Raw genomic sequence first — 20,986 nt, forward strand, 5'->3', positions numbered from 1 at the left:
TTTCCTATTACACAGCCTGTTCTACAGGCGCCTAGTTGATGAGAAAGATCATCCATGTAGATGTTAAAAAGGGCTGGAGAAAGTAGCCCCCCCTGGCGGACGCCATTACTAACACAAAAGCAGTCGGAAACTCTGTTGCCCCATCTAACCTGCATGCTCTGGTTAGCATACCAATACGCCAGTATTCTTATGATGCTATTAGGCACACCCCTTTGACTCAGTTTAAGAAACAACTTTTTGTGATTGACTCGATCAAAAGCCTTCGAGGCATCTATGAAGCTGATTAGTACTGAGGAGTTTTGTCTTCTGTACAGATCAACGGCCTCTTTTAGAGCATAAATACATAAGTCCGTACCATGCTTAGACTTAAATCCAAACTGGTTATGTGTGGTGGATACAAATTCATATAGATGGTCCAACAGGATCTTTTCCAGAATCTTGGAAACCACACTGGCTAGTGCAATAGGCCTATAGTTGTCCATGCTCCCAATCTTGCCTGCTTTATCCTTAACATAACAGATGCCTCCAATCATAAAATTAAACATTTTAATGTGTTTCTTATGGTCAAAAACCATAAAATAGACACCAAACATTTGTAGCTCATCTGGTTCAAAGGTTAAAGCAGAAATGGCTATATTTAGCTATATATTTACCACATTTGGTGCTTTTATCACAACTGAGCGATTGTCTTGTAAGCTGTGCCACCGCAGTATCACTATATTTGCATTTTTTCTTCAGTGTTGTGGCTCTTGGATGTCTGCTGCTTATGGTCTGGCACCTGGTCGCTATATTTTTACAAAGCCCTGACCTCACCTGAGCGCTGTGGGGTCACATGCCCAAAATGTAACGAGCACAGAAAATAAGGTGATAGGGAGGAATCGCAATATTTTTGACCAAATACCTTGATATCAATATTGTGACAATATTGTAGGGTTGACTCTTAGTGCTTTCACAAACTATTTACACAATGAGACTTTTGATAAATAACCATCAGTGATGTGGCTATGACTAAGTGAGTAAAGGTAAATTATAGAACAGCCTGATAAGTTCAGAAAATGACATCACTTTACTGTAATGCAGCCTTTAAGACCAGGAAAAGACAACACTTATTATATTAGGATATTCAAGATCTAAGATGATATATTGTCTCACATTACTAAATTGATAGAATATCAATTTAGAATATCAATTTATTAATATTATTAATATGGAATGTTTTTTGTGATTTTGTTTTTAGCTTGGCTAATAATACATCCTTGATTTATTTATTCATTTCTGCCTATTTACTGAAGGGGAATAGTAGTATAATGACTGCTATAATTAAGTTAAATAAATATTGTCACAGTAAAAAATGCGCCTAAACTAGCTACTAGATATGGTATTGTCTTGTCACATGATCAAATAAAGCCTTGACATTAGACAACATTAACATACATGTTGCCCAACAACCATCACTACATACCTGTATATAACAAAAATATCAAAGAAAATTATTATTTACTTAATTGAATATTTTTTCAAATATACAGTTCATTCATTCATTTCCGTAACCGCTTATCCTTTCCACTGGGCGAGAGGTGGGATACACCGTGGACAGGTCACCAGACTATCACAGGGCCAAATATACATTTAATTTAAGTTTATTAGTTAAGTTCATGGGGAATAGGCATTTGAATTTTGTTATAGATTATAATGGTGACTATTTTACTCAAATAAGAGAAAAGAAAAGGAAAAAGAAAATCATGATGGTCTATACTTTCTCTATATTTACGCCCCTGATTGAGAATAAAGTCAGGGTATTACGGTATCTGGTGAAACTGCTCGTGCCCCAGTCTTGCGGTGATTACGGTAATCCTGACAGCGGCTCCGGGTGTCAGCTGATCCTCCTTCACTGGCGAGTGAGGAGGAAAATCAGCTGAAGGAAAACACTGCTGGATACTTCAAACCATGGCTGCGGAGATCCACTCGAGGCCCCAAACCGCCAGACCGATCCTTCTCAACAAAATCGAGGGCCACACAGACGCTGTCAATGCGGCCGTTTTAATACCAAAAGAAGATGGAGTGATCACGGTCAGCGAGGACAGGTGAGTTTCACCAAGCAGGCTAACGGTAACGTTAGCCTATCAGCAGTAGCTAGCGGGCTCGGTCTATTTGCTGGTTAATACAATCATAATTCCCGGTACCCTGGATGAAAACGGACAGAGGAACAGAGGAACAGAGGAAACAACAGGTTTTCTCTCCCTCCCTCTCTCTATGAAATATTTAGGTTGTGATATTCCATATGGAGCCGGTGTGTTAGCAAAGGAGGGTGTGTGAGGGGTAAAAATCCATGAAGAGTAAAACGTCCCCGTAACATAACCGCGATCAAACAACCGACCGTAATATATATATACGGTAATATTAAAATAGATTTTTATTTTATAAAACTGGGCTCTACGGTTCAACATTTGTCCACGCAGTAGTATTACAATGAGTTGGGCTGTATTGACGTAGCTAGTTAGCCAGCTAGCTACTTCTCATAGTAAACAACGCACTTTCCCAAAAGCTATTGCTACCTTCAGGGGCTCCTCGTAATCTATAGAGGGTTAATTCTTTTAATGAAACGGACCTTGCAGAAAAGATGTTGATTGACTCATTGTGGTTTGATTTTATGAGAACAACGATAACTAAGGGTGCCCTATTAAGTTGTTTATTTTTCTTGTTTACTTGTTGCTTTATAGGAACTGACATCTAAGTTACGCATGATTTAATACGCCCCTGAACATCACATCTTGACAATCTGGGTGCAACAGAAAATGCTTGTGGAGTAATAAACAACATAAAGTAAATACCATGTTTTCAACCAAACTTGAAGGCAGCAGATAAACTATTTGATAACTCTCTTCACTTCACTGTCTGTGGCAGCAGCAGGGGCGTAAATACAGACAATGCATGCAGGCAAAACACACATTAAACACATTAAACATGGCTTAATAGAGACAATTTCAAACCCAAGTACACAGATCAGCTTCACTATAACTTGCAGCATCCACAGACAAACACTTGTCTTTATCTGGACACATTTCCCCAGAAATACAACATGCTAACGTTATTAGCACAAGCCTATGGCATTTTACATTGAATAATTTAGCCTAGCGACGAGCATAGATTTCCTCTGCTCATATGAAGCCAGGATAAATCACACACAAGACTTAAAATGCTATTTTCTGGAGGCTTTATTGTCTTCGCAATTAATTGTTTCTTATCTGTGAAATTAAAGTAAATAAAAGCTTTGTCTCCACTGAGGGAAATGGTTTCAGCTTACAGAAACAGACAGGAGCTCAGCGTCGCTGTGATGTGTGGTTACATTTCTGGGGAGGGGCACGTCAGGCTACGGCGTACGGTATGGCGACAACTTGACGCAGAAGTATAAATCCCGCTTGAGGCCTCCAATAATGTGTTGGGTGGAGAATGGGCCTTCATGAGTGACTGCCAACATGGAAATATACCTATGTTCAAAGAAGAACTCTCATTGAATTAAATACAGTGTCGTTTGCTATATATGCCCTTGAAAAAGTCAAACCAGTCTACATCATGATTTTTTCTTTATTTTTTGTAAAATAGTCAACAGCATCTGTAACAAATATATATATATGTTTGTTCAAAAAAACTATATAAAACTATTATAAGTTTTCAATTAATAATTTCTTATTTTCTGTATTAGTCATACAGATATTCAATGATGATTGTTGGGTAATATGTATGTTGATGTTATCAGTGTCAAGTCTCATGATCTCTGATCATGTGACGAGACAACATGTGTACAAGCGTGCACTGGGGCCCGTCACAGCGTTAGCCAGATAATTACAGATGTGAAGGTGTAAGCATGGTCACATCTGTCTTTCACATTAGGGCTGTCATGCTTGGTTACAAGTGTGAAGAAGCAACATCCTCATTTATAAATAAAGGAACTTGAAGGCTGTGAAGAAATGAGATGCAGTTTCCATCACACATGTAACCGACTTCATATTCAATAGGGAAGTTGCGGGGTGATAATGTAGCAGTCTTACATTCAGGTTCCTGCATGAAACAGGTGCTGGTTTTGATATTGTGTGTGTGTGTGTATGTGTGTGTGTGTTTGTGTGTTGCATAGCAAACATTTTACTGGAACAGAAGTAAAACCTTCAGCCTGATTTCTTAAAATGGTTGACAGTAGCTTTTTTTAAACTTGTATGCAGCAAAGGGTTATGGATTGAACTCGAACCCGCAACCACTGCTGCAAGGACACAGCCTTTGTTCATGGAGCGTCGGCTCTGAGCTGGACGCCCCCCATAACAGTAGCTCATTTTAAATGCACTTGAACTGAAAAGTTAAAGGAACACTTCACCAACTAAATGACCATTTGTGTATCAGTAAGTCATGCTGTGTTACCTTAAAGTCATGCATGCATCCATGGAAGACTGTGAACATATGGATTTATTGATGGATTTGGGACCACGTCTAACAACAGCAAAACCTTTTAAAAACATCTATTACAAACTGTCACACAGCTTGTGCGGTACAATCCAAATCTCATTTACCTAGTTGTGTGCTCTGTACTTCCCAAATACAGGCATTTTTGTTATAAAACCATAGTATTGAAGTCTGGCTTTGAAGAAAGTATCGTTAAGTTTCACTTTCAGTTCAGTTTTGAATAGTAAGGTTTTAGCTTCAGTGCATTTGGGAAATACTGAGCCTATGACTGGATAAATGAAACTTGATAAGTCTGCACAATTGACATACAAATGGTCATTTTGTGTGGTTAACATGGTTTTCAAAAACACAACATGATGCTACATTTGATCTTTGCAAAGTTGTCCATTTTTACATATTATTTTTAGAGAGGGGTGCTGAAATGTGCACCATATAAGTGTTAAAATGTATCAAAGAACAGCAGGGTTTAAGGTTTAATCATCAACAGTAACATTAATGCAGCTTGTGTTCATGACTTTGGTGTCTTTGGATAATACTAAAAAAACAATCTGCCAAGAATAATTTTCACCAGCTGAAGTTTTTCAGACACACAGTTAATATAGTAGATTCGTCACCCTGCCCCTGCCAGTGCTGTTTTGTGAAAAGAATCAAGCATTGTGTGTGAAGAGATTTAGGGCTGGTTTCCCAGATGAGGATTAAGCCCAGTGCCAAATAAGGGTCTCTCTCCAGTCGATATTTCCATCATGTATACTGAAAATTCTATGTTTCATATTAAGTATATATTTAACTGCAGGATAGGTCCTGTAAACAGCAAGTAAAATATTATTATTAATCGACCTAATAAGATAACACAGACCACAGAATGAGAAGACACTGGAAATTGCATTGAATGTGTTGTTTTCCATTTTCCCTCAGAACCATCCGAGTTTGGCTGAAAAGAGACAGCGGTCAGTACTGGCCGAGCATCTACCACACAGTGTCCTGTAAGTAAGACTGCACTGCTTCATTTAGAAGGAGAACTGCAAATATGTGTGTGTTTACATGATTGACTGTGTTAGGGAAAAAAGGAATACAGCAATACAGTGCACGTCTCTCCACAACATGGCGTGTGTGTAGGGACTTCCCTGCTCGTGGCTAATGTATACTTTCTCTCAGCTCCGTGCTCCTGCATGTCGTACCATCATGACAGCAGACGCATCTTCATAGGCCAAGACAATGGAGCTGTTGTGGTGAGTGAAGCTAACTCAAATGGCTTCATGCTCTTGGATCACTCTTTAGTTTGTTCAAGTAGTCTAGTCTAAAAAAATAACCTACATATCTGGTTTTAATAGACCACAATTTGAATATTTGGACTCCTCTACATGCCTGCAGGGCCAGGAAAGTTATTTGATTTGAAACTTGTTTCTTTTTTGTGTGTTTGCTCACCTTCTAGGAGTTTCTTATCTCTGAAGACTTCAACAAGATGAACCATGTAAAAACATATCCAGGTGAGATATCAGATGACGAGATATGATCAACTTGCTGTCTTTGGTTTAATTGTACTCAGTATTTGATGATCCAGGGGCTTTGGTCGGTTTAACAGTTGATTGATTTGCAGGATGTGCGGAGAGTTGCAGGATGACGCTATAAACTAATTGTCTTGACTGTTGTGTTCAATAAAAAATCCCCAAACAAACATTCCCCAAATAAACAGGCCTTTACAAAACAAAGTTCAGATCAGTGGGGTAGTAAATGATTTCATCATCAACAATAAACTAAGATTAACCAAACACACAGCAGTCAAAGACTTGAACCCTGTGGCGTCTTCCACGCCTTCCTTACACAGTGCACCTGCCTTTAGTTGAAGGTTCCTGAGACACCAGGTCAGGTGATGCATTAAAGTCACTCAGAAAATAGTAGGGAACTAGAATGACTTGCTAGAAATGACTCTCACACATTTGTTCTGTGTACTGGACTCAAAATCACAACTGAAATTTCAAATATTTAATAAAAGCAGAGTATTAACAAGATCTAGCGCAGCTGACAAAACTGCTTTCATGTTATAAACCCTTCATTTTATTCTCTGTCTTGTAGTCATTACTGCATCTAATCAGACAGATGTGTGTGTGCTTAAGGAACTAAAGAAATTCACTGATCATGCTTCTGGCTTACAGTCTTTGTTGTTCCTTCCGTTTGTTGGCACATCACTGTGTTTCTTATCGTGTCATTGCAGACAACTCTTGGTCAGCCGAATAGTGTGAATCAGCAGCAGGACTGTGGCCACAACACAGTGTTGATTAAATTTAATTCAGGGGCCTGTGGTCGATATGAGCCGACTCTAGTAAACATCCCCATTGTCTTTTTCTTGGCTGCATGGCGCTAGCACACTGGCACTGTTTGAGTGTTTAGAAAGGAGGTGTGCGTGTACAGAAGTGGTGACACTGATGTGCTGTGGGAATTTGAAAATAGAGTTGAATCTTAAAGACAACGATATATTTTTATGTTTTCACTCTGCAGCGATGATACTGGCTCGCTGATCATTGAGTTGATATATCGATCCAGATAGATGTATTGTTACACAACAGCCCAGGCAGGCACTCATTTATATTCAATACTAGAGCTGAAGCACAAACTGATTGGTCTACTAACAGAAAAGTAGTCTTCTCAAATGAGATGATTTGCTGCTTTTTTCATCATTGCAGAGTGAGAATCTTTGGGTTTTGGACATTGGGTCTAAAGCCTTCTCCAGACTTAAGTGCACACTTCACTGTGCAACATGGATTTGATAAACTTGGGTACAACATCATGTTTGATGTCTGCAGACTGTATGATGACAGCGCCTACTGAATTACAGGCTACAATGTACGTTAGCTTCCCATTCTGAGTGTGTAAGGATGCTGCACAGGTTATTACTTCTCCAACTGTGAAGCACAACGTAGAGTTCCATGCTTCATCCTACTTATCTTTACGCGATCATGGTCAGAGCTGGAGGACACATCATACAGGCAAGGCTTCTGCTGCCACAACTCCACAAGGTTTTCCTCTTTGCTGGAATCCCACACATTTCTTTTAGCGTGTTCTGCCTCCATGGCGAGCTGCTATCAGTCTATGTGTTTGGGTTTAGCGCTGATCAGTGTGTCACTTCATGCTGCATTTCTGTTGGTTGGTTAGTAGGCGTAGGTGGTAACAGCAGACACACAGTGAGATGGTCATCCCAAATTTCTGACACTGTCAGATTTTATCCCAGGCTGTCTTTGATCACAGACCGTGTCAACGTCCATCCTTGAACCTCTCTGACTGTGTGATGCAGGACCACTGTTTTAGAGTCACGACCAAAGATATCACCACGTTTCCCATGTTGGTCATCATTTGTCGTGGACAACCCAAACTGGCACACTGTTTATCGGGTTTAACAGAACAAGACCTCTGAAAATGTCAGTTGTGATGTGCTTTTTTCACAGTTTTTCAAGCATTTTAAAGACTAAAAAATTAATAAAGGAAACAATCTGCAGATGAAAATAATTGTCAGTTGCAGCCCTGCAGTCATAATCTTTGTTTGCATCTCCTGTGTCCGTTGTCATAACTGGTAGCTTATGAACAGAACACAGTTGCTGTGACTGCATCAGCAGCCTCTCAGCCTCTTCAGTGGAGGATCATATGGAACTAATGGGCAGCCTGTTGCTGGTAAAACATCACATCAGCGTCGCCACTGGAATGCTCCATCTGGTTTCCACCACTTGTAGCAAAATCAAGCAGCGGAGCCTGAACAGTAAAAACATGAGTCACTATCAGATCAAACAGCCTCAGGATGTTTCTGTGCACTTAAAAGTCAGACAGGGCTTAACATCTTCATTTGCCTTTTGGCAGTCAGTGTTTCTTTCTTCAGAGCTGCAGACGAGGAAATATTGACCTTTCTTTTTTTTAAGCAGCCCATTAGCCACTGCTTAAAAACAGCTTACATAGTATGTTCAGTCGGGTTGTAATTGATGTGACAGAGTGATGGAAAGGATTTTGGAAACTCCTCGATGTAGTTCAGATTAATTAAAAGCAAATGTGTTCTGCAGTGTTATGTGAACATGGTGACAGTGTTCTTTTGTTTAGTTGAGTTTATTTCAGTCATTTTCCAACTTTTAAAACACAAATATACTGCTAGATAGACAATACATAAACACTGAGTTAATGTTTTTTAGCATTATAAAAAACAAAACAGGACCCAAAGGTGTTAGCTGAAGCCTTAGCTTATTACACCTGCCCTTTTAACATTCATTGTTTTTGTCAGCTTCCTTAAAATATACAGAGCAATAAGAAACTGACGTAACTAAGTATATATACATTATATACGCCTGTTGTCTGCCCAAATATCCCAAACACATTTAAAGTTGACTCTGGTGTTCATACTTCAGTTTTATATTTGTTAAACATCTTAAGATAAGACAAAAAGATAATAAACTTTATTATATAATCATAAAAAGTGCAATAAAAAACTCGTAGTGTAAATAGTGCAAATAAAATACAGTAGTGCAAATTAAACTCTCACAAATAAAAACTTAAGTGCCAGTAGGAACGTACCAAGTGTGCAACAGGTCAATAGTCACAATAGCAGCCCTTTGTGTTTTAAATATTTTTTTTTATCTGTAGTGTGTATTGCACACTTTCACTTCTGTTTCTAAACCACTCCACAAATGTACTCCACATACTGAAACACATCTTTGTTCTGGTCTTTCTGTGAACATACAGTGTCCTCTCAGTTCATACTGACATTGTCTTATATGAAACAACCTCCGGACACAGTCTGGTAACATGCTGTTGTTTGCTTTGTACATCAGTGATGCTGCTTTAAGATCCACAAGTTCACTAATTTTGAGTGCCTGTGAATTTATGAATAATTTATGTGGCTAATCAGCTCTGTTTATGATTCTGATCGCTCTCTTCTGAAGCAAGTTAATCAGATTTGTGATTGTTTTATGTTTTTCCCCAAACCTCCACGCAGCAAGTAAGTAAGAATGTCTTGATGCTAACAAGAACACCACACCACTCCACAAAGGACAAAAATCATCATTGACACCAAGAACAGCTGCAGGTTACAGGAAACAAAGTAGTTAGTTAGATCTATTTAGGGATTGTTTCACAAAAAATGTGTCTTAAGTGCTCGTTTCCAATTCCACGAGCAAAGAGTCTTTCAGGAAAAGGAGCACTAGAATAAGAAAGACACTGCCCAAAAAGATTGTGATTGGTTTAAAGCAGTTGTTCCCAACTGGTCCAGCCACGAGATCCAGCTCTCTCCTCAGTCATTAGATCAAGGTCCACACAGTTTAATGTATTGAGCGTCATACATGTGTTTGGCCATGTTGTCAAGCTAGTTTGCCGTCTCCTTTAGGTAGCTGTCAGTTGTCTCTATAGAAGAGCACTTCAAAATAAAAGCTCTGTCCCGGAAATTCACTGTACTTCAAAATAAAGTGTGTTTTTTACAGACTTGACATTCAGAATGGACCTACGACCCACCGGTTGGGAACCACTGCTTTAAAGCAATACAAACAACCAGAAGCATTTTTCTCCCTTAGCACAAAATTATGATGGATTCAGCCAGACCTTCCTCCAGCACTGGCGCAGCACTAAAATGAAATGTGCAGAGAGGTCTGGCTATACCAGACTACCTTAGATGTGATCCCCAGATGGGCCATTAAGACTGATGAGTGCAGATCGTTTGAAAGGATTCGTCTGTCTTAGTCTGGATTACAGAGACACTTAGCAGACTCTCTGGTTGGATCAGCACATGGAAAGGGCAAATTAGTCTTATCCATGGTGGCTCAGATATAAAGCCCAGTGGAACAGATGTGATCTTGTTTGATGTTCATCCACCGTGACTTGTGCATGTTTAAAAATTAATGTGTGTGTGTTTTGCAGCCCACCAGAACCGTGTGTCAGATATGGTGTTCTCCCTGGAGAGCGAGTGGGTGGTGAGCACTGGCCACGACAAGAGTGTGAGCTGGATGTGCACCCAGAGCGGCAGCATGCTGGGGAGACACTACTTCACAGCCTGGGCCTCCTGCCTACAGTATCCTTCAATCACTCGCTGTGTGTGTGTGCAGTGTATTAAGAATATGAATCAGCTAAGTAGTGATATGTAGAGTCTGTTTCAGCCCTGACTGCCCACTCAGATACGATCATGAGACGCAGCATGCCTTTGTTGGCGATTACTCAGGACAGATCACGCTGCTGAAACTGGAGAAGCAGACGTACTCCACCATCACTACACTGAAGGGGCATGAAGGTAAAGACACACACTGCACGCACACACCTGCCTACACATAAAGAATCACATTTATCATTGGCACAGAACTGTTTTCTCCTACCAAAGGTGAATCGCACAAAGTCTCAGAATAAATAGTTTGCCTCACATACTTCCACACACACGCAGGCTCCTGATGCTGAAGCCAGATATGCAGATGTGGTCGCGGTAAATAATAGATGACCCAGATTCCTCCACATAACTTCATCATGCAAGAAAATGAAAGAAATCCAATGTGATGACATATGCTCTATGGATTCCTTACAAAGTTTAACAGCTTTTAAACATCATTAAAAAAACACTTATGTCATTTTAAGTGCCAAAAAAAGAAAGGGCCTGCATACATGAGGTCAAATAGAGCATTGAGCCACAAAAGCATCACAAGGTCTGACATTGACTTTCGAAGTGAGTAGAGCTCTGATAGCAGGATGTGAAACCACTTCTCCACAAGAAATCCCATCACTTGGTTTGGAGGATGATGACTGTGATGGAAAATGTTATTTCTCATTCGGCTGTGGAAATTCCCACATCTGCTTGTTTGAGTTAAGATCTGGCAGCTGTGTTGTTGTATTGTTATTCATGAAAACTCCCATGAAAATACAAGAGCTTCATCAAAGGATGAACGCGTGACTCAGATGGGATTCATGCTCAAGGGTTCAGTGTGCTTGTGGCTGAGCTAAGAAAATGTATCCCACAGCAAAAAATGAGCCCCAAGGGTGCTCTACTGTGTGAAACAAACACTTCCCTCTGTTCTTCTTTGGGCACTCATCACACATGTGCTCATGAGCTTGTTGAGAAGAGGGTGAGGATGACTCGTCGGACTTGATGACGATCTCTGTTTCATTTTTCCATTTCTTTATTCCTTTTTGTCAACATGAGTCAAGCTCTTGTGCGTAAACATCAATACTGATATTACAAACCTTGAAACCCACCACTGAAACTTTTACTTTAAACTTTCACTTATCTGTTGGCATTATTTACTTTAACCTACATAAAGCCTGCCTCTGTACGGGACCACATATATTGTATGCTGTAAATTTATACTTACCTGCAAATCTTGAATAAGAAAAAGATGATTTGTCCAAAAATGAGTCTTAAATTTGGTTAAAGTATTGAGAAAAGCTCTAAAAAAAAAAGCATAAAATTTAATATTCTTATACCCGTAGACACCCTGTTACCAAAGACATATCATCCACAGGTCAGCCAGCTGGGACAGACATTGTAATTGTGCTCTTGCCTCTTGAAATATAGAAAATATAAAATAAATTTGGCCTAAGCAGTATATGCTTTTCATGCCTTCATACTTGCCTTCAATTCACTGGAGTACACAGTGTGTAACTGCAAGTGATAGAAGTCATTGTACCATGCAGCTTACAATTTTGGGTTGGGTGATTTGTTAAAATTTTCCAACCGGCCACTCTTAGCCTAGCAACCTGCGATAACCGATATATTCGTGCAGGTGTGTTTCGGCGCCCTCTTCGTAGTTTCAGCTGGGAGATGTATTCAAGCAGAAAGTTTGTCACATTCCACAAGTTAAAATGTCACAAAAGGAAATATTCCTGCACCTATTTACTTATTAAACAGAAAAATACAACCGTGCACTTCTGAATTCAAGTTCAAGTTTCTCTTTTCCACCGAACTAAGAGTAGCTTAGTGGCCTTGATAACTCATAAAACACATTTCATTCAAACTCAGAAACAAAATAAAACTCACCAGATTTGTCTCAGTCCGTCTCCCCACTGTTTCAACAATCAGCAGCTCTGGTTTGGTTTGAATAAAGCCTTGATTCACTGAGTTATGTGCGAAAATATGCTCGCTCTACATGCTTTTTGTCCTGCTATCATCCTGCTGTCACTGATCAGCTTTTTACTATTACTGTAGCGTTACCCCCACCACTCACCATCACCATCTTCATCAGCTGAGCTTCCTGTTCCACCAGTAAAGAGTGACCTCTGGTGGCGCATGCTGTACACTACAATATATTGCCTCAATGCAGCATCTCCGTATCAGTTTGGTAAAAGAGGAGCATCTGTATTTTCGAAGGTATTTAAAATCATGCCATCGGGATTTCTGTGAAACTTTGATAACGCCCAAGCCTAATACAAATACTTCCACCAATTATATATTCTTTTTATTTCCTGCCTCTCTCTTTGATCTCTGTTAGTGCTCATGATAATACATATTAATATGACTGATAATAATACACATTATTGGGTGTGGTGTGGAGTTCAAGCTGTGCACAAGCAGGAGTTCCTCCCAGATATTCAGTGGAAAATATGATGGATTGAATGTGGAAAAACAGAATGGAAAGGTCAGAGCTCACCTTAGTCTTTCATCAGAGTTTTTCTGTTTGCTCTCAGCGGAAGTGGTTCTTTTTTAATATATTTTCGTGTTTAAATATTTGTCTTTCTTTTCTCTGATGACAGCTGATGGGAGCATGCCTTCAGCAGAGGATAGTGAAGTTATATTTAGTGTTTTGTTTGGTGCTTTTCACCACATTAGCTCTAAACAATGTCAATAATGTGGATAGGAATACCGATCCCTGTGTGTGGTCTGGCTCCCTACAGTTGTTTATCATAGTGTGCTGTCTGTGGCTCTGTCAGAATACTTTGTGTAAAAGGCAGAGTACCCTAAAAGGCTTTAAAAGCCTCTTCGATGACAAGTTTCCATGGTAGTATGGTGCACTGTGTGAATGTGGTGGCCCTGTGACTCATGTCACTGCCAGCCTAATCAGTCCACCACCACCTGCCGCAGGCTATTATTCATCATATGACTGGTCTCACTTCAAGAGCTTTATTGTCCCAGAGTCTCAGTGAGTGCTGAAGGTTTCAGTGGAAACATGGAAAGCATTAAGTTGTTGCAAGTTGACTTGTTCGGAAAATCTGTGAGTCAACAAAATCAGAAGTACAGTTACAGCATTTTAAAGGCATCAGCTGTTTGTTGTAACAACATAGCTGTGTGCTGTTGTTGGCCACGGACAGAGAACGAGAAGGCAGATGGTCCGTGCTGTGTAGTCGATCAGCTGAATACAACAGAGTTCCTGCTGATTTAAAGCCAAAGGCCAAGAATAGACATGTAACTTTTAGTGATGCACAATATGGATTTTTTCAGTCAATACCGATAATGGATAACGGATAATTACCTGTTTCTCATGGCTGATAACTGATACAATAACCGATCATTTCACATTTTTGCATTTTAAACAGAAGTGTATAGCCTGTACTTCATGCACACCGGAGAGTGAGAAAGGCTGCCAGCATTAGGCTGTGGAAAAAGAAGGGGTACTGTCAAATGGCCTACCCTCAATGCCCGGTCCCCATATTTCCCAGTGCTACAGATAAACATAGTAAATGTGAGGATGTGAAAGTAAAGTCAACTTTAATCAGTGTATGATTTAAGAAATATCTGTATCGTCACCTACATTTCTTTAAACACATCCAGGCACTGTCTCATCACCAGATCAAAGCACCTCAGCACCATAATGTTGTCTTCCTCTGGAACAGTGAAACACCTCACGTTTTGCTCTCTAGTCAGCCTGCAGCAGTTGTTCTTCTTCTTCTCTATGTTTATTGGCCGCTGTCAAACCAACTTTAGAGGTACGTGTGCTCCCACACACTATGTTGGGGTGTGTAGATGCTGCCCTTGTTAAGTCAGTGAAAGCAGTTTGACTTTGTGTTATCTGCACTATTTATCGGCTATGATTTTGATTATCAGAATACCACATAATAGTAGAAACGTCCCAGTATCGAACAATAATTTATCAGTCCGATATGTATCTGTGCATTCCTAATAACCTTTGTCAGTTAAAAAAAGCTTTAAATGCTAATACTGTCACTCCTTAAACTGTTAGCAATAAAATCTTTCAGTGGCCACCTATATTCAGACCAGTGACAGCAGCCTTTGGTCTGTTTTTTTATTTCTAACTATGTTTTTAAATATGCACCTTGTTTCAGGATTTTAATTTGGGATTGATTTTTTTGGGGGGGGATATTCCTTATTGTTTCTCACATTTTTTCTGACTGGAACTTTTTAGAGTGTTTTTTTAGGTACCTGAAAAGTTGGTAAGCAATGTCGGGAATGGCAGTCAGAATCAGAGGAAACAAGAAATTTGACTCACAGGTGTTTTCACACAGGAGCTGTTTGCCCAGGGCTAAAAAAGCATTAACACTGGCACAATCCTGACACAGCTGAAGTGGGCTAACCCTGACTTTGGCCAAGGGCTTAATGGCCCTGCTCTGGAGTAGGGTTAGCCCCAAGTCTGCAGGGTTATTCCCTGAAAATGAGCTTACCTTAGGATATCCTATTTATATACTTTATACCTTATGACATCACAAGTTTAAACTTCTCTGGTTTTCGGCTTCAAGAGAGAGTAGGTAGCAGGGCTGTACCCAAATATTCGGGTATTTGAATATTCGTTTCTATGGGCAGGTATTTGTGATGAAAATTTTGTATTCGATATTCATTTTTTTATTTACTTATTTTTTTTATTTATTTTTTTTTTTACATATTTTTTTGGTGCTAAATGTAGTCTTTTTGTTGTTGGTAAATGTAGGTTATCAATAAAAATCTAAACTTTTAAATTGCATTGTTAAAAATGTGAAAATATAGTATCGCCTACCAACGGAGCTTGTGCACGGCAGGCTTGAGCGCATCCGTCTGAGGCTGTGGATCAATGCCAAGTTTTACCACTTTATCACTATTCCCTCTAACTTGTAGCTGTTTTTTCGTTGTCTTTTGAATTTAATATGAATTATGGAACCGTTTTTGTCAACGTTTGTTTCCCCCATATTGTACAATAAATTATTGTTTAAAGTTTCAACAAGTTTCTTTTGGAGTGTGTGACACAAGCGTGTTTTGAAAACGACCGCGGACTGTCACCCGCTCAACGCATCAGTACCTTTGGATGCAGTGACAGTAATAGATTATAGATTAATAGATTATAATAATATGTCAAAATATCATTTACAGACCGATTTAACAGACGATCACTGCTGCCCGACCCGCAGGTCCATTTGCGGGTCCTGCGGGTTACGGGTCGACCCGCGCATCACTACTCAGCTCAGTCTATAAAGGCTGTACACAACAGTAAGGCTATAGACATTATATTCTATTCAGGCCAGCAGAACCAGCAGCGCATCGGCTCTACAGTGCACGGCACTGCTGATTCACCATTTTATTGCAGCACAGAGTGTCTGCCAGCAACCAATTACTTGCAGAGGCTTCCTACAACTTGTTTCAACGGTTCCCATTTAATCAGAAGACAAATTAAACAGGATGACTAGCCAATGTGAAAATCAAAAGAAAGCATAGAATAATGTACTGAAGGAGACTGTTGTGCCATCACATTTTTTGTGGTTTGAGGGCAAAGAGAAGCCAAACTCCGCAATACAATTAGGTCAGAAAAAAACCCGGAGTCGGGACAGCCCTAGTAGGTAGCTCATGTTCACAGATCTTGATTGCACTTAACGAGGCCATTAATTAACATGTTGTAATTTTTAATTTAAGCGGTGTTCTCCTTTAACATGAGTTACGTGTTCTTACTGACGTATAACCCAGGGCTAGTTGAAGCACAGTGTGAATCTGGGCTAAGGTTTCCTTGTTGCTTTCAGGTTAGTTAAATAATAAATGTTTATATTATATTGATTTGGACATTACACAATTCTAATTGGGCAGCTCTTTGCTTTTCCCAAATCAAGTATTCAGGATGTCCGCTCTGTTAACAACATACTTTAAACTCGTAGGGTGGTAGCCTGGAGGAGCGCCACACTCTTCAGCAAGCGAGGAATGAAATACTCCTATAACTGATCAAATAATGAGATCTTGGTCACATTAAATCAGTATGGTGCACAACAATGGAAAAACAGGCCTCATTCAGATTCAAAGAGAGAGCGTCCTCCAGCTCTAATAAGCTCCAGGTTTAAGGTGTTTGGTCAGAGCTTCCTGTAGTTCTCCCAGCAGGCACCAGGTGGAGCCAACAGGTCAGATAATAAATGTCCCTTAAGAGACAGAAATAACCCATGTAACAAGTGTGTTTCTTTCTCTCCTCTCTTCTCCAGGTAGTATAGCGACCCTGTGGTGGGACCCTGTCCAGAGGCTGCTGTTCTCAGGGGCCTCCGACCACAGCGTCATCATGTGGGACATCGGGGGCCGCAAAGGACGAACGTTACTGTTACAGGGACATCAGTAAGTCCATCTGTGCTGAGTTTACGTCACCTCCTTGGTGTTTGTCAGGGACTGGGAGGGTTAAAATCAGAAGGGAAGGTGGTGTCAGTAACAGCTGTCCCCAGGCACTGACTCTGCTTTCATCTCCACCTCTCGGCCTTCATGCATATTTCACCACCTGTTAGTCCCCCTCCCCCAGTTACAGGAGTCATCAGCAAAGCCCATGTACACTGACGTGTGCAGGATTTACAGTGCAGAGGTTTGTCTCTCAGACACCTGTAAAAATGAGACTTGTAATGCCCTTGTGGTTCTGACAAGTCCTAAATCCTGGTATAACCCGGCCTTTAACTTTTTTGGCACTCCTTTTTCCTTACACTGGATTTTGCCTTTTTATCTTTTGGCATTTGAGTTTAAAGTTCGTCTTTATACTTGGTGGTGCTTTGTGTATGAAAGCAGTGTTTGTCATTTTGGGCCACAATAAATCAAAGCAAGCTGACCCTGATTCTCTAACTCTTAACTTTGTGTGTATTTTGGTGCTGGCAGGGAGCTTGTAGTGGGTTTATAAAGTACTGGAAATGTTTGCCGATTCATGAGAGCTGCTTAGACTGAACTACACAGTAAACAGGAAGCCTAAATACCAAGACAGACTGTGATGAGAGGCTGTAGAGCTGCAGAGCTTGGGTGTTGATTCTCACTGATTTCTGCTGAAAATATTGCTTAATTTAGGTTTAAATTATAATTAAATTATAATCCTTGTTGCTTTCCTCCCTATTCACTCATTCTCTGTATTCATTGTCTCCCTCAGTGAGCGTGTTCAGGCCCTGCGTTACCTCCAGTTGACCAGGCAGCTGGTGTCATGCTCAGCCGACGGAGGCATGGCAGTGTGGAACATGGACACACAGAGAGAAGAGGTTTGCATCACTGTTACAACTGCCTCACACATAAAGAGTGTAATGATACAGTCAGCTTAGACTTTGGGAAATACAAGGTTTGGGTACATTCTTGCAACATGTGCCTTTTATTTTCATGCTGCTTGCATTGGTAAAGGTGATTTTTTTGCAGCACTTGTGAGTTTCTGCATGTTTACTGATGGCCTTCTACTGCACGTGTCTCTGCAGGCGCCCCAGTGGTTAGACAGCGACTCTTGTCAGAAGTGTGAGCAGCCTTTCTTCTGGAACATAAAGCAGATGTGGGACACTAAGACCCTGGGGCTCAGACAGGTAGGAGAGTCTGACCAGTGTCTTCAGCAGTATTGACGCCCTCAGCCCACCAGTCATGCTAATATAGGAGTGTTTTTCCTTTGTGCAGCACCACTGCAGGAAGTGTGGCCAGGCTGTGTGTGGGAAATGTAGTTCTAAACGCACCACGTTCCCGATCATGGGCTTCGAGTTCCCAGTGCGGGTGTGTGACGCCTGCTTTGAATCCATCAAAGATGAAGAGTGAGTAAATGGCTTCTCCAAGTTTTGTAATAAAACATAACAAAATATGTTGAGTTTACTCAGAGCAGCTGTGATTAAATGCTGTGTGTGTTTGTGTGTGTTTTGCGCAGTCGAACGCCATTGGCCACCTTCCATGAGGGGAAACACAACATCGCCCACATGGACATGGACCCATCCAGAGGCCTGATGGTCACTTGTGGAAGCGACCGCATTGTTAAGGTCAACAACAGTTCTTTGATACCAGATAATTCATGCATGTATTCAGGCAGTGTCACACACAGAGTGATCACACAAAGACGAATCAAACCAGCATATTTTTTAAGCTGTTTATCAGATTTAGATTCCTGGTGTGGAATCAGAGTGTCTGCAGGCAGTATGTGAACAATCCTTCATGCACTGCATCCCACTGTGTCAGTTATTAAACAACAATATAGACACTCTGAAAATTTTGTAGTCACTGTGGTGAACTTAGGTTCATGTTTGCTACACAGAGGAAACAAAGCAGCAAAGCTTTCATAGGAGCTCCTTAAAACCACTGCTGCAGCATAATCTACTCCTCTGTCCATCTCATAGACTGTATAAAGAAGTGGCTGTAGCCCCAAGGGGCTCTGAGAGAGCTCCTAACTTAGCCTGGAAATTTATAGTAAGGAGTCCTAACTTAGGAGTGATTTAGGAAAGTTCTCAGAGTGACTCTGAGCAAGGAAGGGACAGAAAGTTTTACCTTAGTGAGGAGGTGTGGTTGTCTCCATTGCTAGGTGTGATGCTTTCTTTTAACAGATGTGATTGGTTGTCACAGACACGCCCCTTTGTGAGCCTGTAAGGTGTGGACACCCAGTAGAAATGAAATTAACTGCTGACAGTTAAAGGGTTGTCAGTGTTAGTGTGATCACTGCTGATGGAAAGTTGGGACAGACTCAAGTCATCTCTGCTGCACGGTTGTGTTTTTACAGGTTTCTATTTATCTTAGTGTTGTGATCATTTTATTAACTCACTGCCATCCAGTGCTTGGAGAATATGTCTCCGACCTCTTTGTGTTTCCACCATTTTCTCCTCTGATTAAGAAACTCTTAAGCCTCTTAAAAGTCCCCGTCCCTGCTCCTAACAGTTTGTCACTTTAGGATCTCTCTTAAGGTCTGTGATCCTTTGTGATAACTTTTATCTCTATAAGAACTTAGTCTTAACTCAAAGGAGAAATTCTAAGAAAATATCAGGATGCCAAGAATGTTCTTAGATTTTTTTCACTAAGAGCAACTCTTAGCACTTGGAAGCTTTGTGAATACGGCCCTTGGGACTGTATGATACACCGTTTTGATGGCCAAACTGCCAAATTCGAGGCTCCAAAACAGGTCCACAAACCAGTGGGTGACGTCACAGTGGCTATATTCAAGCAGACAACTGTCTATTCTCCATTAAACTTTTTCAGTAGGGCAGAAAGAAAAGAAAGACTTTTCTTTATATATCACTCCGATGTTCAAGTGTGGAGGTCTTGTACATCTTGTAGAGCTTTTTTGTAAGAATCATTGCTTTCTTTCTGTAAATTTCCATTGTGCAATTTGGTTAAAATGATCAGTAAAACTGTCTCAAAGTCTTAAATCTATCAGATTAATAACGTGTAAACATCCTGCAAGTGCTGAAGCAGTAACACTGTTCTCTCAGTGATGATGTAGAATGCTCAAACGCAGCTTTGCACCAGGCCGCTGTCATTATTATTGGCTGTTTGTCTCCACAGATCTGGGATGTGACGCAGGTGGTTGGCTGTAGCTTAGCAACAGGCTTCTCCTCGCGCTGATTGGTCCAGCCCAACTACATGCCCCCCCCCCTTCATGCTCCGCCCACTCTTCCACTGTCATGGAAACCCCTCTGTACAGTACATCTCCCCATCACTCCTGGGATCCTCTGCTACAACCAGGCCTGCTCTCGGTGAATGTGTGTGTGGGTGTGTATGTGTGTGTCTGTGTGTGTGTGTGTGTATCGACAGTCCTCCACATTCAAATCTTTACTTTCACTAACCGTCAGTCCTACATGAAAGTGTGTGTGGCTAATTTTTCGACTTTTTGCTCTGATCCGAAACAGAACCCGAAGCACAATTTTGTGTGTGTGTGTGTGTGTGTGTGTGTGTATATGTGTACATGTGTGCATGTATCGTAATGGTTTCTCCTGTTGGGAGGAATAGTATTGGTATTAGTGTTTACATTATATTAAATTTTTCCCATCCTTCTTTTGACAAAGGTCATTTTTTTTATTACCCTCATACTGTAAAGTTAGGTTTCACTAAAGCGCTGACCTGGCAATCCTGTACAAACATACACTAGCTTGCTTATTACTGTGGCCCACTAACTACCTATTAATCAGTCACTGTAATGTAACAAACAAACCCTAACCATCTGTATATACCCCAGCATCATGTGTATAGTCAGTCAATGGTTGCTTGAAATGACTCACTGATCAAAGCGATCAGCTTTTTCTGTCTTTCTTTCCTCTCTTTTTCAGCTTTCTTTTCTTTCACTAGTTGGCCTTAAATCACTCTCAGGAGGTTTTACATCAGTAGGTTGTCACTCAGCGGGGGCTCGTCATGTCAGTTGTAACCATAATTAATGTATAATCACTCAGCGCGATAAGGGAATCAATAGAACAGCCTCTTTTTTTCATATACAAAGTAAATCTC

At 40.6% G+C, this 20,986-nt stretch overlaps 1 protein-coding gene across 1 annotated transcript; it reads left to right on the forward strand.

The window, feature by feature from the left end:
- Positions 1–1,872: 1,872 nt before the first annotated feature.
- On the forward strand, positions 1,873–20,549 carry wdfy1 (WD repeat and FYVE domain containing 1). The gene is made up of 12 exons (XM_033631225.2): positions 1,873–2,084; positions 5,368–5,435; positions 5,608–5,681; positions 5,885–5,939; positions 10,336–10,486; positions 10,590–10,702; positions 16,777–16,903; positions 17,688–17,793; positions 18,001–18,102; positions 18,191–18,321; positions 18,432–18,540; positions 20,051–20,549. The coding sequence occupies exons 1-12, from the start codon at positions 1,948–1,950 to the stop codon at positions 20,108–20,110; spliced, it is 1,233 nt and encodes a 410-aa protein (XP_033487116.1). The 5' UTR covers positions 1,873–1,947; the 3' UTR covers positions 20,111–20,549.
- The last annotated feature ends 437 nt before the right edge of the window (positions 20,550–20,986 follow it).

This window comes from Epinephelus lanceolatus, chromosome 4, assembly GCF_041903045.1.
Source record: "Epinephelus lanceolatus isolate andai-2023 chromosome 4, ASM4190304v1, whole genome shotgun sequence".
Classification (NCBI taxonomy): Eukaryota; Metazoa; Chordata; class Actinopteri; order Perciformes; family Serranidae; genus Epinephelus; species Epinephelus lanceolatus.

Bases quoted from the DNA above. Each gene is read 5' to 3' on its own strand.
- wdfy1 (XM_033631225.2), top strand. From the start codon at position 1,948: ATGGCTGCGGAGATCCACTCGAGGCCCCAAACCGCCAGACCGATCCTT. The intron at 5,436-5,607 runs GTAAGTAAGACT...ACTTTCTCTCAG, and splicing joins CATCTACCACACAGTGTCCT to CTCCGTGCTCCTGCATGTCG. The intron at 17,794-18,000 runs GTTTGCATCACT...GTGTCTCTGCAG, and splicing joins TGGACACACAGAGAGAAGAG to GCGCCCCAGTGGTTAGACAG.